This window comes from Mugil cephalus, chromosome 14 (genome assembly GCF_022458985.1).
Source record: "Mugil cephalus isolate CIBA_MC_2020 chromosome 14, CIBA_Mcephalus_1.1, whole genome shotgun sequence".
Classification (NCBI taxonomy): Eukaryota; Metazoa; Chordata; class Actinopteri; order Mugiliformes; family Mugilidae; genus Mugil; species Mugil cephalus.
In genome coordinates this window covers 4,041,972-4,060,571 of record NC_061783.1, presented here as the reverse complement: position 1 = coordinate 4,060,571, position 18,600 = coordinate 4,041,972, and the positions used below count along the sequence as shown (strand labels likewise).

The window sequence follows — 18,600 nt, the reverse complement described above, 5'->3', positions numbered from 1 at the left end:
GCAGGAGGCACGCTGACTGGGTGCTGACTATTAATAATACCCCCCCCCCCTTATGAAACTATCCACAATCTGCATTGTGTGCAAAACGCGGGGCGGACACCGGACGAGGAGATTCCACAACCAGACAACAGCGACCAGACGCTGCCGCACTTTTCCACATTGAAAACCCCATCAGGAGGGAGAGAAAGAGAGAGAGGGACAGAGAGACATGAAGAGGGAGTAAAGAGAGGGAGGGAGGGAGAGAGAGGTGGGGGGGGAGGAGAAAGGGGAGACTGCAGAATATACAGGGTCTGGATGAATAACCATGGCAACAGCAGCAGCAGCAGGGGAAGCGGTGATATAAACATTGCGAAGCCGCGCATCCATCCGCAAATCAGCAATTTACTCAGCAGAGCCTGGACCCGAACCCTGTGCGGACATTCGGCTACACAACATCACTGCTAAGGTGAGGCTGCTTTATTCTGCGCGTGACACCCTCCTCCTGGTTTAGTGGGATGATGGTTAAATGGTTGTGTGCATGTGCGGGATACATGATTGGGAAGCAGCGCTGTCAGAGCTGCTACTGTGGACTGCTGGATGGTTAGAGGGCTGCCAGGCTGACTGAGGGCGGATGCGATAGGAATCAAGGGAGCCTAATGGGTTTAATCAATTCTTCTTATGTGCTTCCTTCATGTGGCAGCTGAAGGTCTTTGTCTGACCTATTGTTGGTCAGCAGTAGGTTAAAAAAAAACACACACACTCAAACAATGGGGACATTTTAATCAGATTTCACTTTCAAAGTAAAAGCATTAACAAGTATTCAAGTAAATAAACAATAGATGCCCATAAGTGAATTGAGCCAGTGTGCTGGAAACTGGGTTTGGTGCATCTCTGTGTCTTACCGGTTAGAGAGGATGTCTGTGAATCTGCCGTACCCTGCCGTGTGCAGTTTTCCACAGACGCCTGAAATAGTCCAACACAAACAAAGAACAGCTCCAGAGCCCTGTCTTTGTCACTGCAAGCTGCCAGAAAATGATAAAAATAGATTCAAATGATGATGCCAGGTTGAATCGAATGCTGTCTATAAGACATTCTGTGATGTGGCACGAGTTGCATGTAGCACGGGACAGACTCATTTCATAATAGTGCAGAAAGCCACAAGACCATCGGTCATTACTGTCATTGGAAAGCTGTCGACCCAGCTAAGCATGTTCTGTTGAGACATCCGTGCTCGTTACTTTTTTGACCAGTTGTTGGTGGTGCGCGCACATTTGGGTGCACATAGTGAATTGTTTTCATGCAAACAGCAATTCTGAGTTGTGAATACAAACAGCGAGTCTGTTTATGATTGCAGTTGCATGCAGCGTTGCTCCCTACCCCCCCTCGGACTTCTGGCTACTTCAATTTTTGCTCCTCTTTGATCATAACAGAATCTCATTTGGAGATTGCAAGGACACCAGTCACATCTCATTTAACTCCATAACTCAGGCCACTTCATCTCTCTCTCTCTCTCTCTCTCTCTCTCTCCCTCTCTCTCTCTCTCCCCCTCTTTTTTTATTATTTTTGTTTGGCCTTGCAGAGACTTAGCAAAGTAATTTAACAACAAAGAGGCTGATACGGCATCACGGAGGGCTTTAGCAAATTCTAGACTGCTGCCTCAGTCAAACTCTAGGGCTGGCTCAGTGATTTTCTGCAAGGGACACTCCACGTATCCAATTTGCAGACAGCTTTGTCACAGAGATAGAAATAGTGAAAAGGGACTAATGATGAAGTCATTTCAACTTAACAGATCTTAATATCCTTGCTCAAAGGTGGTGCTGCAACTCAGCGGCCCTTTGTCACATGTGCCTATTTTTGGTGATAGGCCTTTGTCTGCTATTGTGTGCAGCAGAGGGAGTTGGTTGTTAATGAATGGAATAAAACCTGAGATTAATTTCCGGGCGCTTTGACATGAGAGCACACACACACACACACACACACACACACACACACACACACACACACAGCAGCTTCCCGACGTGGCAAACAACGACTCTCCGTGTCACGATGACACCTACGCCTGCAGGCTTCGCACGCACACATGACAATGTTTGCCTCTTCGTCCTCCCCCAGATTCAGATTGGATATGTCAGTCAGCGTTCCCGGCCGAGCTGACACCAGCAGGAGAGGCAGGAAGGGGAAGAGGGCAGCTCGAGGGGGCAGCCCTCTTCCTCAAGGTGGAGGAATTAAGAAACTGCGAAAGCTCCAAGGACGCCACTTTGGGTGTATGTGTGTGTGTGTTTGTGGCCTGCATGAAATTGTAATCAGACAGCAGATGGCTGTTTTGTAATGATTTGCTTTTAATGACTTTTCTGCGAGTACAAAATTAGAACGATAGCTTGTAAAAGTGTACAAGCAGCAGATTTTGAGCATTAGCTAGGCAACTAGTTACACAGATACATGCAGGAGATACAGAGCAGTGCACGCGTGAAAGTTTTGCCAAATGACTGTTATTGTTCAGCCTTTAGTTTTTTACTGAAACAACACGTTGACGTCCAGATATTTAGCTTGTCTTCAGATTAATAAAAAAAAATACTACAGGCAAGTAGCAACTGTTATGAAGCTGGAAAATACTGAAAGTTATTCTCTTTAAGAATTAATTCTTTGTCGATTCTTTGGCCAAGGTATGCCATGTAAATGCCAGGGCTAAAATGATGGACTCCACTTACAGTGAAAAAACTGCTATAAAGAAAGGAATGAAAATCCAAATGAAAATTCAAATATAATCTAGACAATGTTTTTAGTTATTTGGATTCATAGTTTAATCCAATCAAGGGCATCATTTCTCTCTTTTCTTTGAAAATGACAGTATAAATCACAATTTGCAAAGTGACAAAATTACAGAGAAGACAATGCATTTTTTCAATAAAAATAACCTCTACCACCAATTTTAGTCAGAGAAGTTCATTTTTTATTTTTTTTGAAGGATATTTTATTAAATGCAAACATTCTCCTGATTTACATGTTCTTCTTTGCACTAAAACAAATAGAAAAGATCTGTAGTTGTTATTACTTATAGGTTATTGTTCTGTTATTTTACTGCTCTGGCCCACTCAAACTGGGCTGAATGTGGCCCCCGAACTAAAATGAGTTTCACACCCCTGGTATAAATGATGTGGGAAACCAGCCTGGCTTCCCTTTGCAGCAGCATTTTTGGTCTGGTGTGTCACACCCTTGGGAACTGATTACACCCTGGCAAGGATTTGCTGGGCCCAACAGATCATTTGGGTGGGCTTTATGCAGTGATGGACTGAAGGGTTAACTCCGACATAGTCAAAAATCAGATCTAAATGATCATTACAAAGTCCAGATGGCATGTTACCAGTCTCATACTCTGATAAGAGCCGGGTCTGGCTACACCAGGCTGTATAAAATTCCAATTGGGAAATATTAGTTCTTGCTAGAAAAAGTGCAAAAGTTTGCAAACTGGGATCAGCCTATAAGAGGCTGATGGGACAGTGCTGCCATATTCTTTAGTGTTCCCTCCAAATCCAACAAAGAGACCACCAGCAATGAAGAATGTATACATTTTTAATCATTCTCTGTGTTTCTAGTAGACCAGGTTTTGGTGTTCGCGTGGAATGTGCTGACAGTATAAAAAGTGTAACACAACTTTCACTGATGCGTTGTTTCATCGTTGTCATCCTCACCCTGGATGATCATCACTGTCACCATGATCTAAGGAAACGCAGTGTATCCTACCCAGATGAATGACAGCACCATGCCTGTGACGCTGTCAGTGTGGGAGCTTTAGTCCCCGTCTCACTGATTTGATTAACTTATTGATGAATTTCCAGTGTCAGCACTGGCAATCAGTGCGTGCGTCTGTGTTCTTTTTCTGTGAACTGTAGGTTCAAGGAGATTGTTTTGCTAGCTTGACTGGGGGCGCCTCTATTTAATCAAGTACACGGTGTTCATTCTCCTCCTTACTGCCTACCTAACACATTGCTAGAGAAGTGAGCTGCTCCTCATGAATCTCTGAGACAGCAGATAACAGATAACAAGGACACTGTCTTACAGTACAGCTCAGTGAATTAGAGAAGCAGCTTCAGCTATATATTAATCAAAACCGAAGAAACACACGCCAGCGTCTCCCAGTCTCCCGTCAAATGACCTAAAACTGGCTGAAGACTGTACTGTGTCATAAAGAGCATGTCCAGTTGGCAAAAAGAGGCTTGAGATGAGTTTTCCCTTCAAGCCTCTTGAAGCACAGACCAGCTGACATTTGACATTAAAGAAGGTTACTGTGTTCCTCTGGTCTGTTCTGTTATGCTTTTATGAGTCTGTGCTTTAATATTCTCCACCAGACTGCCGGTTTTGGAGGCTTGCATTTGTATTTTGCTGAAAATTTACTGGCACTTCTTTCTTCGCACTTGGCATGATTTTTATAATCCATCTTATCAGCGTAAGTGAAGGTGGAGAATGGCGTTTCTCTGCCAACTCCAAAGTCACCTTAGACTCACCCTATCTGTGTTGGACTAGTGTTAGGAAAGGACACTGGGGAATCATTTTTTTCCTCTTATAGGATTACTGTTACCTGCTCTCTAATGTGGAGTTTGGATGTTCTTTTTTTAGTTTTAGTTTTAGTAACTAAAAGGGAAAAAAATACTGTTTTGACAATGACAGTGTCTAAAAAGTTGTTATTTTACCGAGGGTATTTAATCTAAATTGTTAAGTAATGTGTTAAATGTGTCTATTTAATCCAGAAGTAACAAGGCACATCAGTAGCTAAGGCTAATGTTAGCAGCTCACCCTGTTTGTCATTGGAAGTGGGATAACATCCCTTCAACTTCAGCTTCACCTAAGATAAATTTATGTATGCTAAAACCCTGGTTAGTCCTTTAAACATGTTCTTTTTAAAAATCTTTAGAAGTAAAAAGCGTTCTTAAATACAAACAACTGAGCTAAACAACATCACATGAACATGTTGTCTCTATCCTGCTACATAATTGTATTACCTAGCTTTAAAGTGGAATACCAGAACAAGTTTTGTGTCTTCTAAGCAGACCATCAGTTGGTGTGCATGCTACCTTTTTGACTGGACCACGCATCTATATTGCTTTTCTTTATCTCCTTTCAAAACAGCCAAAATTAACTAACTTGCATGTAGCTACTGTGTTAGCTGTTAGCTGCAAAAATCTACTCATGACATCCAGATATGAAAATTCCAGATCACTAGCTTGAAATTATAAGCTCTGTTTTGAAACCACTGTTTAAAGTTTAGAATACCTTGTTTCAGATACTGCTACTCAATTTAAGTTCTGTAATAGTGGGAGCTGGTAGCTGTAATTAGCTGTAAACGTTTACATGTCACTTAAGTCAAATAAACTTCTTACAACACTCCTGTGTCTAAGATGTGGTGCAGTAAAGCCAGCTGGTCTGAGTAAATGTTCACTGGTGAAAGAAAGTGGACTGAAAGTGTCTTTTTTTAAGTCACCTAATCCAAGGACTTTTTGCTATGGACAAGTTACAGTTGTGAAAGGTCTTTCAGTTTTCAAAGACTGAGTTTTTCTGTAGTGGCTCGGTGGGTGAATTTCCTTCCTAACAACTCTCTACAACCCTACTGAAATACTATTCCTACGCTACAGACATACAAAGATCGCATTTCATTTGATCCACTTTTGGTGTAAACTTTCGCTGTTTCATCTCTTTTTTGGTTGATAGCAGCTAGGTCTGAGTGAATCCCACATCTCAGGATGCTTTCTCTAAAAAACGTAAATACTGCATGTAAACAAAAGTAAACAAAACTAGTCCATGATCTGAGATTTAATCGTTCACAATCACTTCTCGCAGTGTGAACTGAGAGACAGCAAGCCTGGGATGTAGACATCAGTTTTCGGCCGTGTGATGCATGATGCTTTCGTCTCCATGAGATAAAAGACCTAAAAACAGAAGTCACTGCCAAATCCATTGCAGTAGATTTAACATTAACAGAGCTCTTGAGGAAGATAATGGCTGCAGCCGTCACCTTAAAGGGCCTGTCGGTGCTTAGCTTACCCGCTCTAATTGCACCTGCATGGTTTTTCTCCAGGTGCTCTGGCTTCCTCTCACAGCCGATGGACATGCATTCTAGGATAACCATATTTTAAACCGGCTGTAGTATGCACATGTGAGTGTGATTGTTTGCGTCTCTGTGATAGCCTTGTTTTGGACTAGTCACCTGTCAAGAGTAGAGTATATGCTCCTGCTTCTTGTGACACTCCACCGAGTGCTAACAGACAACTGATGGATGGATGTTGTGCTGTCTATGTTGTGTGTCAGAAATTGCAAAAGTTTAACTCGGCTTTGCTAAAACACACCACTCTTCACGCTTTCCTTTGCACACATGTCCCACTTAAAACTGAAGTTAACACAAATAAATACCTGTGTCAAACACAGTATACAACGTATAGTGTAACTGTGTAATCAATGTATCAGCGCAGAAGGATAATGACCTGTAATTGGAACATTAGTCAGGTAGGACTGACATTTACAATAATAGGTGGTGAAGGGTAGCAGCTCATTGAAAAGACAGATGCATGAGCGTGGAGCCCCGTGGAGCAGCGATCTCAATAACCCGCGCACACTTCCGCCAGATTCGCTCGCATTTAAGATGCAAAATATTTCACCATAACCATATCCAGACCAAGGTGTCTCTCTGTGTGTCATAGAGTGTCACCTCAGAGGACACCACAATGAGCTGCTTTTAGAAATGTCATCATTTGTCCTCATCTCTCTGCATTCTTGATTTTTTTGGCCCGTTTGTCTGCTAATCATATTTACTGTCTGTTTATGTGTCTTCTCTCTCGGCAGGTGATGAGTGGGATTATATCATGTCTGAAGTACAGGGAACACTGGAGTTTTCTCTAGAGTTACACAAGTTTCACAATGTGGATCTCTTTCAAAGGGGGTAAGGAACTTACATCTTCTATTTATAAGTGGAGCTAAACCAAATAAGAAAGATTAGACACACACTGCAAAGCATAATACAAAGAGTGGCGAATACTGATGAAGATATAACTGGTCCTGGAATGATAAAGATCTAATTGAATTTATCAGGTAATTTAAATGTCATGTGCTCCTTCGTGTCTTACTGCTGCTAGTCAACGGATATGCTGTGGGCCTGCCTCGTTCCATCCAAGAAATGAAAACAAAAATGTATTAATCTGAGCTGGCATGTTTGAAAGATTAATTTCAGATAGATAGAATTTATTTGGTAAATTGGATATAAAGACCAGGGTCTATCGCTTAGGAGGCAGCTATGCTCTCCATTATACCGCGATAGCATTCTGGCAAATATTACACTATGCTTTACCGTCTTCGTCATCACAAAAGTGCATCCAGCTCCAGCAAAAAAAGAACAGCTCACAGCTCCGACTTGGTTCTTTTAATGGTTATTATCGATGGTTCAATTGTTCAGAACAAAATACAGTAGCTCTGAATGTTGGGAGGACTGTCCAGTTGTGTGAGGAGGTATTTTTTTTTCTCTTTCGCAGTTGAAACAGACCCCATGAAGAAATCCATAAAAATCATAAAGACTTATTCTTAGCTCAGTCAGTCTGGGTATGCCAGGCTACGTCTTTGCTGCAGGTAACATTATTGACTCCGATTTTCCTTGAATTGTATGCAGTTGGTTCAAGAATAAGTTAATAGGACATCGCTATTTTGGAAATTCTGTTAGCTCTTATAAGCCAGCAACACACTAGTTGCTTCCACCGGCGCACAAAGTGGTTTGCTCATCATTCAGTGCTTTTTAGACGACAGTGGTCTGTACTGGATGTTCCAGCCTCTGGTTGTGGAAGTGGAACGAGCAGAACATGAACATATTGCTAGTGTGTGGATGGAACTAACTCTTATTACCATTATCACTGTCTATTTGAAAATAAAATACCATTAACAATGCTGCCACTCCATCTGGGCTGTGAGGAACAGATACAGCCGAAAGCTGTTCAAAAACCATTAAAACGCACACAACCAAGCAGCGCCACAGCAGTCAACCACCTCTGTTATACCCACAACTAGCTACTGCCAGCTCTGTTTCATGCATGGCTGCCTAAGTTTGTTTTTAAAAGTACAGTGTTTTAAATATCGCATTGCTCTGATTTCAATATGATGCAGTAGCTTTAGACACACAGCTGGTAAGAGTCAAAGTTTAGCCAATGCTAATGCTAATTTAATTTATATTTTACTTTAATGCGCACAAGAAGATAAACAATACCTTTAGTTTATAGATGTAAATATGACATTTGTGTTATATTTAATGGTTGAAATAATTTGTCCAGAAAGAAAAGAAAAACTGAAATATATACACCAATCAGGCATAACATTATGGCCACCTGCCTAATATTGTATAGATCTTCCTTGTGCCTCCATAACATAGTGACTCATCAGAGAATGGACATGGGTCTTCTGAGGGTGTCCTGTGGTGTCTGGCAACACAGTGTTGTTAGTGGGGGCCTTTGGGTGGTATGGGTTGAGGGGAGGGGCCTCTGTTGATCATCCTACAGATACTTGGTCAGTTTGGGTTGTAGTGAATTTGGAGGCCAGGTCAACACCTTGTGCTGTTCTTTGTGTTTTTTGAGTTGTTCTTAAAGCGTTTTTGTGTGTGTGGTGTGTGTGTGTGTGTGTGTGTGTGTGTGTGTGTGTGAGTGTGTGTGTGTGTGTGTGTGTGTGTGTTTGTGTGTGTGTGTGTGTGTGTGTCAGGCTGCATCCTGCTGGGGATGGCTGCTGCCATCTAGGAGAGTCATTGCTATGGGGTGGGGATTGTCTGGTCGGGTATATACAGTTTTTAAAAAAATATTTTTTCTGTGATAATCTGTGTCATTTAAAAAAGCATTATCCTGCTATGGTGTGTCTGCAGGAAGAGCTTTAGACCTCCCATCTGGCCAGCTGAAACACCAGCTTTATCAAAATGATTTTCCACCCGTCTAAATGGGATGGGCTAAAGCTTTATCACGGTAATCCCTTCAGCTGAGTGCACTAATATGTTTGTTTTTACCGGTTGCCATGTTGCTTCAGATGGGACGAGAGGTCTGATGTGAATGTTAAAGAAAATTGCGTAAAAATGAGGGGCTGCGGAATAAGAACAGTTTAGTTGCCAAGATCTAATGTAATTGCTGAAGTCCGTACAAATCCCCGGAGCGGCCTCGGCTGTACGCTGATTGCATTAAAAATACAGATTAAATCTGCATCTGATTTGTGAAGAATGAGATAAGCATAGCAATTTTAGCTTTTGGCTGAAGGAGACAAAAGTCCGACATCGCTTCTGATGCCCAAATTAAGAGCGCAGCTGAGTTTTCTTATCACCATTCAGTCTTGTCAAGAAAAATTCAAATCAGCTTCACTCATCCATCATTGATAAGAAATGTTTTAGATATGTGTCTTTCCGCCTACCAATAGCCATGCAGACAATTTTGCAGTTCATTTCCATGTGAACACACACTGATGCCATCATTAGAGTTTGTCAGTTAGTTGACCCGCTTCAAACCATAAACATCCCTTATTTATTCCGTGCTCTTCTCTTTCGAGCCTCCATTGTTAACACTCTGATGTGATGATTATGTTCACAGCCACGCTTTGGTCTCTGACTGTCGGAGCGTCCCCGGAGGGCTGACATGTGCTTTTACACAAAGCTGCCTTGTCCTCAACTGCCAGAGTGACCTAAAGCTCGCGATATGGTGTAAATAATCAATGATCAACTCAGATTTTCTGTTTTCAAAGTGAAATTTGCCAGGGTACCATGAAGTTTTGCCGAAAACTTAGCACCTATGTACTGGTCTGATGTCGTACAGTATACTATACCACAGCCCTTGCATTACATTATTAATCAACCAACACCCTTCAATAATTCATCAACACTTGTACAGTTCATGAAAGACTTTTTTGAACATGGTTGTTAACTTCACATACAAATCACGAAATGCACTTCACAACCTGCCCTGTCAAAACACAGACCATCTACTATTCTGTTTTGACACAGTGCGTTACGACACTCTCTATTCCAAGCCTTCTCATCTTCTCCACAGAGACTACATAGCAGATATCTGTAATGCAAGTCAAAACCCTGATTAAATAGTCCGTTCGACTATTTAAGACCTCAAGTCAACTACAATTGAGTTTTGCGTTTTCTAAATCTGAGACATCTCTAAATTCTGACTCAAAGTAAATGTGGAATTTTGACTGGTAAAAATTCCACTAAGATATCTTCAGTTCGCCAATAAAACTGTTGTGTACCCTCACATCACATTACAAGATGCTACAAGCCACTTGTCCTCATTCAGATTCAGTTCAGTTGTTGATGTCTGAAGCAGGATTCCTGACATGTCCAAGCATTCATCAGCCACTGCAGATACCTTAAAGCAACAGGGGGTCCAGTACCGCAGGGGGTATTGCAAAATCTTTGACTGATTAGACATTTTTTATATTTTTTTTTTTATTCAATTTTCCTCCACAAGTTAGAATTTTCTGTAAATACACATAAACACAAATCCAACTCATTTTAGTAAAAGGATAAATGGAGCGTCAAATCTAAATGTCCATATCTGAAATTAGAGTTTTATTTAAATCCTTACTAGACTGAAAGCAATTACATTGTAATTTGGATTTGCTAAAACGCATGTTTAAATAAAAAGCACAGTTTAGCAATATGGAATCAGCTGCTCCTAAATATTTAAAAAGCTTGCAATTAGACTTCAGCCACAAATACGTTTAATAGAGTTATTACAGCCGTTTGTTGGAAACTGTGTATGTGGTGCATTACAGTATTGAGGGCTATTAGGTCAGACCATAGACTGCATTGTCTGAGCGTGGAGCCCCGTGGAGCAGCGATCTCAATAACCCGCGCACACTTCCGCCAGATTCGCTCGCATTTAAGTTTAATGAATGGTGCGCTCCATTAACACAAAAGAGAGCAATAGCATTCCGCAGCCATATAACTCTCAGGGTGATTGTAATGAATTGGAAATCTAACAAATGCCTGCCCTTTAAGAGATGGATTCAGGAGGTTCTGTCTTTACTTAAGCCAGAAAAAAATTAGATATACGCTGAAAGACCCTTGCGACATATACATTAGAGTGTGGTCTCCCTTTATTGAGTATGTAAAGAAGTGAAATCTCTAATCAGTCATGGTATCTAAGCATTTCCTCTTATCAACTCGTATGACTAGCCCATTGATATTACGCATATGGAGCATTTTTTTTGACACCTTGACACTGTTTCGCTAACTACTTTTGTACATTTGTCTTTAATGCTAATTCTGTAAAGTTTCTGATTACACTGTTTGTTATTTTATTAGATCGTACTTATTTTTATTCTATTTTAATCTAATCTTATTTTATTTTCTTATTTCTTTTTACTTGAATGTTTCTTTTATGTGCAACTAAGCTACTGTGACCAAATAATTTCCCTTGTAGATCATTAAAGTCTGTAAACTTTTGTCTCAAAATTACCCAAAATTGCTTGTTAAAAAAAATACCGCGCTCTGTTCCACCACCGCCAAAGAAACAGTGAAACGCTGGATTATACACTGTACTTATTTATTTCATTCTTTTTTTCCAGTTTGTAGTCCTCACAATGTCACATCCTATTTTTGTAGCGTCAAATTAAAAATGGAACACTTGAATATGCATCAGCATTATTGTTATCTACCTAAAATGACTGAAACCATCGTCTGAAAATTTATTTGACATGTATTTATTGGCTTCACTTTTTAGGAAAAATCTATGGATCCTTAGTCAGTCTACTCCTGTGTATGGATCTATGTAATCATCAACTATCTTATGAAATGTGCCACATTAATAGATACTATTCTGGAAATTATTTATTTGATAATTTAACTGCAACTAATAGTTCTAATTTAAAGAACGCAGAAAAACATTATATTCCACAGCTATGATATTAGGGAGACAGTATGCCGAACACCCTTCCTTCAGTCTTCTCATATTTTTATATTGATGCATGCATGTATCACTGCGTATTAGTTTAGGTTTAAGTGTGACTGTTCTGTTTTTTTATCCACTTCCTCAGGTTCTATCAGATACGAGCAGGGCTGAAGGTCTCGCCCCGAGTGCCCCACAGGTTGATAGCAACAACACAAGAGAACACAGGTAAGGAGACCGGATGTTTTTACCCACTCTTTCTCATCTGTGAATCAGCTGAATCTATTTGATGATGGGTTGATTGTTTCACAGGACAAAACGTATAGTCGACCATGAGTGTGTTATTTGAGAACGATCATCTGGACGCAGATAAGAACAAGGCTCAACTGAAGAGACACAGAACTACCACAAATGGTGCAGCCTTTGAAGTTGTCATGTATCCGTTGATGTTGTCCTGCCCCTCTTTCTGGTCACTGGTCACAGTTAGTTTGTGTCTCCTTGTAGTTGTCATCTATGCCTTTGTAGTTGCTTTGAGCTCATCTCTCTACGGTCACTTGGAAACTCTTATTTTGAGTATTTGCTTTTATTTCACGTGTCATTGGAGTGATTTTGATATTTGTGGTAGTTCTATATCCTTGTTGTAGTTGTTGTCCATTCAGGTGTAGTCATGTGAAGTCACTGGAGTCATTTTGCAGCTATTTAAAGTGGTCATCTGTGCCTTCTTGGTTGTTTTAAAATTTCACATTTTTTTGCTGCTTTGCGGTAAGTTCAACTCACTTTAGTTTTTTGGGTCTTTGTATGAGTCTCTTTGTGGTAATGTTTTGAATACCTTTGGGTTGGTTTAGTGTAATTTGCAATGGTATTTTGTTATTTTTGTCATAAAATCTTTGGTTGATTGACATTTTCATGTATTTTCTTTAGCCATATTTTAGTAAATGGACATGGGGTAGCCTAAAATTGAATGCAAATGATAATGATGTATATTTATAAACAGCACTAGGCTGAGATTAATATAGAACACATATAATTACCTGAAAAACACTGAAGACCCCTGTTGTATAATACGTGCTGTGGCTTAAATAGATTACCATGGCATTATTAAACCTAACCAGATACAGTTTTCTAGGATGGACATGTTTTACCCCACCCCCACCCCCACCCCGTTTATAAGTATTCATCTGACTGAAAGACCTGTAATTACTGAACTCTCTTATCCAAACCACAGAAATACTTCCTGTACATCATGTACTTGCAAACATAATCAAATAACATTAGCTTGACTGTGGTCTGGATCATGTTTGAACAGACTGAGCTGTGTGTTGGCCACATCCAAAGGGAACTGAGTGTGAGAAAGTCTCACTCGACAGAGGGAATGGTTTCATGACCGCACATTTCGTGTCTGAATTACACACATTGCGTTGGACACAGCTGTCTTTGAAGTCCGTGTGAGTACAGTAATCTGCTGCGACGTTTTGTGTTGAAGTGCGTCCTGGAGCGGAGACGGTTCTTACACTGCGCCGTTCCAGATACACACCAGCATAATCTTACAGAGACGAGTGAATATGAACAAATTTATCATAACATGCCCTGGCGGTGTTTCGATCTGAAGAGCTTTAATTAGAGACATAGCTTATGGTTTTGTTTAAACTGAGCAAGCCACAGACGACAGTGGATAATAAACCAACCATATATTCGACATCTGCCAGAGAACAGAAGAGGTGACCCTGCCATTGTGCCAGGATTGTGTAACAGAGAATTTAGAGTGGTGTCTGGGAATTTTATGGCTCTGGCTTGTCTCAGTGATTTAGGACATTGGGCTCTTTGGGTTGAAGACTGACTGACTCACCCTGCAGGAAATCTTCCATCTCTTCATTAACAACAACAAAAAAATAAAATAATAATTCCTGTAACATTACCCTTGTAATAATTATACAAATGAAACCGAACCGACATGTGACCTGCTTGAAACATTTACTCTAGTCTTAGCAATACATTTGCAGCACAATAGAACAGCTGCATAATACATATAAAATAAGATAAAATAAAATAAATCATAGACATAGACACATTCAAGTATACACAACATATTCATTGTTGTATATATAGTGAATGTAATTTTTGTATATTTTTGTATATTTGAGGGAAAAAATTAAGTATTTTCTAATTCTGATGATTCAAACATCTAACTCCACACCACATCAGTTTGTACCTTTTTAATCACTTTCTCTCGTAAAGCTAAGGCCTTGTGGCTGCTTAATTAAAATGTTGTAGATAACTAACGCCGGCACAGGCAAATAGGCATAAAAACCACTTTATTTCATACTCTGTGCATTTTAAATACTATGTGTTAATTCCTAAACACATTTAGGTGAGGGTTGTTCAGATCATAAAGGCATTCAGTGTGCGTCTTGTCCTCTTTTGTATTCAGGGGTTGCGATAGAGTGTTTCTGAGCCTACCTATGCATCAAAATCTGGATCTTTGGCAATGCGCAAAGCCGTTTCACTGGCAATACTGATTCTCGGTACTAATGGCTATTTTTAGCCCGTCATGACTGGAGCGCCGTGCGTATGTGTTTGTGAACTTGCTGTACTTGTGGGGACCGGTGCTTGACACTGCGCCCCGCTGTTCCCGTGAGGCCGTTTGAGATTGTGAGGGAATTTTAGTCCTTTATGCGATTTAAAGCTCAAGTTACAGGTTGTTGTGAGAGAGAGAGAAAAAAAGACATTGGTTTTAGCCTTGTAGCTCATGCTGTCAGTATAAATGCCCTCACTGCTGTACACCTACTGACGGCCGACGTGTGACTGTGGCTGTGGAGACCATGTGTGCGTTTTCACCCAAGCATTGAAGCTGTGTATTGGACAGCTGAGACCCCATGGAGCCAAGAGGAGCTGCTCCTGATTCTGGTGATAATTCTCAGTGTCACACTACAGCAAATGCCAACTGTAGCCCTTTGAAGCACTGCATCCTACCTTTACCTCAACCCCCCTTCACCGGGCAACAGCACGTGCACCCACTAAGTACTGCATATTACAGTGAGGATCATGTCCATATATTGTAACTGGAGTAACTAATATTGTAAATGGAGGCAGCAGCCCTCCATTCCCCTCTGCAGCACCCTGCACAAGGTCAATGCGTTGAGCCGTCCCACCTCGCAGACCAGTTCCCGAGCATAAATGCACCATCCCGCGCAGTGCATTCACATTCATCATACATAGACAGAGGAAATAATCCCTTACCCGGTTCTCTTTATAAGTGTATGCTTGACATTTCAATTGTCTGTGCCCTTCAGAAAAAATAGATAGCGCGTGAAGGATCGCACCACACACTTAACTGAAGCATTTAATGACTGTGATTCGATGGCTGTTTACGCTCCCTCCTACTGCACGGACTGAACTACTACCTCATATTAGGATCACGGAACGCAGTTCTGTACGGAGGTTTTTGCGAGTCTTAGCGATCGACGGTGACCGCCGCCACACACATACACACACGTAGCGGATGCAGAGCTCTGGAGGCTGTAAACAGATTATTTCCTGCACAGAATCACCGCGGCAAAAGATTAGGGTAGGGGCATTTCAGGCAGGGTTTAATGTGCAGGATGTGATAACGCACCAACACCTCTGAGAACTGCAGTATACCTGACAGTCAGAACTGAGTGGGTTTGATGTGGTTCTGCATTCACTGGGAACATGCAAGTAATTGTATAGTGTTGAGGTTTGTGCTTTGGCTCTTACTTTGGAATTGGAATTGCAAATTATGACATCTCTAAAGGCATCTAGTCCGTGAAGTCAATTATATTATCATAGCAGCTTGTTATTCTTGTGATAGTGATGGGAGCGTACTGTACCTATGTTCCCCGGGTCCCTAACCCTAACCCTTTTTTAAGAAAAGGGTCCTATGTTCCCCGGTCACATACAAAGCGGGGAACATAGGACCCAGGGAACATAGGGATGATCCCATAGTGATTATGTTTTCCTGTGCACCAGCATCCTTCTTATGAGATTTATTCCAGTTTTGATCTGAGTGTGGATATCCCATTTACATGGAAGTCATAGACATCTGTTTTTTTCATGACTCCTCAATCCTGACAAATGTCAGTATGCCTGTTATTGAGTGATTCCTGAGATGTGTAGGCTCCATTTACACTTGCCTGACACACCAGCAATGAATGACTGAAGATGTAGACCCATCACGGTTTATAAACAAAAATGTGATCTTTTTTTTGAGGGGTGAGGCTTAAGTGGAAGCAACACGTCTCAAACACTTTAGCCTGTAAACGGCGCTTAGCATATTTCAACTGTTTTGACTGTTTTGGCACGAATGAAGAAGCAAAACGCATATTTCAGAGAATATACTAATACACTCACTCCCCGAGACCGTGAGTGTTATTTTATAAAGTTGACTCTGACTGATGGGACTACATTCACCGACCCCTACATTCTCACACACTGGATGGACGATTTGACCAAAGGAGGCCGCGGATGACCAGGATGGTGGCTAACTTTAGCAAACATTGAAAAGAGAGACAATCCAGTGAGGTTAGATATTGTTAATGCCAATGTATACTCTGAGGCCTTACATTAACAATTAACAATTAGCGAATGACACATAACAGCAGTGCTCATAGTATCATGTTCTCTCTTGCATGCAAACAGCACTGCTATCAGTGCCAAGGTGGATATCTCAGCAAAGCTGCTTTCGTATCAAGGTCTAATCTCTTCTGGTCCCTTGGTACATTTAATCAATCCTGTAAAACAAACTGGCATTGAAAGGAAGTACAGTGCGGGCCGCGTGAAAGCAGCAACTTCAGCAGCTACAGTTAATTGATTGGGCCACCCACTGAATGAAAGAATGCATGGAAGCCCCAGGGAGAGATGCCGAGTCCATCACAGGTCAAATACCCACAGAAATGCACTCATGTTAATTTCCATACGCTTTTTAGAGAGTTGCTGGAAATCAATATGAAAACAAGGCAAAAGCCGAACAAAAACTCAGAGTCACATTTGTGTGGCTGCAACGGTGCTGAGACAGAGCTACAACTCCTTCCACAGAAAGTACATCCCCGGTGGGATAACGCTGCCACTGTCACACATCCTCCAAGTCTTTGACAACAGTCATTCTCCCGCACATCACTCATCCCGGCTGGGGCTGCTTGATGCTGCAAGTAGTGACAGCGTTATCGGGAGGCGGCCCGTGGAGAGAGGGAGAGTAAGAATGAGACAGAAAAGAGCACAGTCTCAGCAGGGGGTTTGAAAGACCTCTTACTGTTCGCCACAGGACAGCAGCTCTGCCTTGGATGCCGCAATCCTGCCAGGAAGATTGCACCGGTAGCAGACAGTACACTGCCATAATGTGCACGGAAACAAGCTGAATACGTGCAGTTTTATGCATGAGTGTGTGAGCTCATTTCTCCAGTTCCTTATGAAAATATTTGCACTCACTTTTTCCTTTTCTTTCACACTGAAATGATGCTGAGATTTTAGTCTCGTTTCTCCAATACTGCACCACTGAGAAACTGATCCAGCACCTACTTAGCGAATACTGCGTTACAGCCGAGTACGTTGGGTTAGCACTGATATAATCGATTTCCCAAGCCAGGTACTTTTAAGAAAGGCAAAAAGTTAATCATGACTTCACACATTTGCTTCTTTCCTTCTGAAGCGTCTGACAGCGGTAGCGCACCCTCTCAGCGTACACACTGAAATGTTGTTTTTTCCGTAGGTTAGCCCAGATGCTCGATGCTCAAACTGAACATGCTGTCTTTGCTTTCTTTTGATTGCCCCGTGAGCACGAACCGAATCAGTGTAAAATGCAACATTGCAGAAAAACGTAGGGGAGAAAATGTATTTTTCATCATCTTCAGCTGCTACATAATAGCTGTGAATAGCTCTGTATTAATGGAGCACTTCAACATTTTAGGAAATACATTTGCATACCTTCATGCAGCTGAATTTAGGCCAGGATGGGCATGGCAGAAAGTAGTAATGCAAAATCAGTTTTGTGAAATATCAGGCTTTAGACGTCTCATGGCCTTGCTAGAACAGTGGGTGAACTTTTGCAGGTGTAAAGTCGACTGCTAATTCACTTCATTTGTCAGAATGGTCAGCCACACTAACTCCTGGAGATCCTATCAGTTCAATGCTCACTGCATTTGGCACAGTGGCACAGATTTGACAGTTAAAGTTGAGCATTTTTGTGCTGGTGTGACTGGGTTGTTATAGGTGAATTCTGATGCAACTAATTTCTGTGGAAACAGAAAACCAGATGGGAAGTTTTAGTCTCCAGTCGTTACTTCATGTCACCTTTCTGTCTGACAGACTTGAGTATGGAGAATAACAGCTAAGGAATAAGTCCAGTTGAGTCAGTTTATATGACACTTTTATAGTAAAACATTTATATATAGCATCTAGAAATATGACCCTAATAAAGGCTGAGAAAATAAAAGTGGAATGTTGACCTTTCTTCCTCCTATGTGCACCTTGGTAGCAGGTGATGTCATTATTACATATAAAAACTAATATTTTGATCATAAAATTAAAAAGACTCAGAGGATATCATCATGTTCCCATTGTGTTATTGTACCCAATAACAACTAAACATACAGAAGTCCACCATAGAAGAGGAAGCACGAGCTGCTGCTATAACAATAAGACATATTGACGCATATTCACAAACCTTAGCACTTGCCTGCAGAATATACACGCTCACATCCCTCACAAATCTAGG

The 18,600-nt window shown here is 41.2% G+C and overlaps 1 protein-coding gene across 2 annotated transcripts in view; it reads left to right on the top strand.

Moving 5' to 3' along the window:
* Positions 1-242: 242 nt before the first annotated feature.
* The window catches only part of fam135b (family with sequence similarity 135 member B), a 48,719-nt gene continuing 30,361 nt past the window's right edge, over positions 243-18,600 (top strand). For both annotated transcript variants that reach the window (XM_047605540.1, XM_047605541.1), the window contains exons 1-3: positions 243-445; positions 6,811-6,907; positions 12,022-12,101. In XM_047605540.1, the coding sequence (XP_047461496.1) occupies positions 6,831-6,907; positions 12,022-12,101 (157 nt within the window). In that variant the 5' untranslated portion in view covers positions 243-445; positions 6,811-6,830. The remainder of the gene's footprint in view (positions 446-6,810; positions 6,908-12,021; positions 12,102-18,600) is intronic.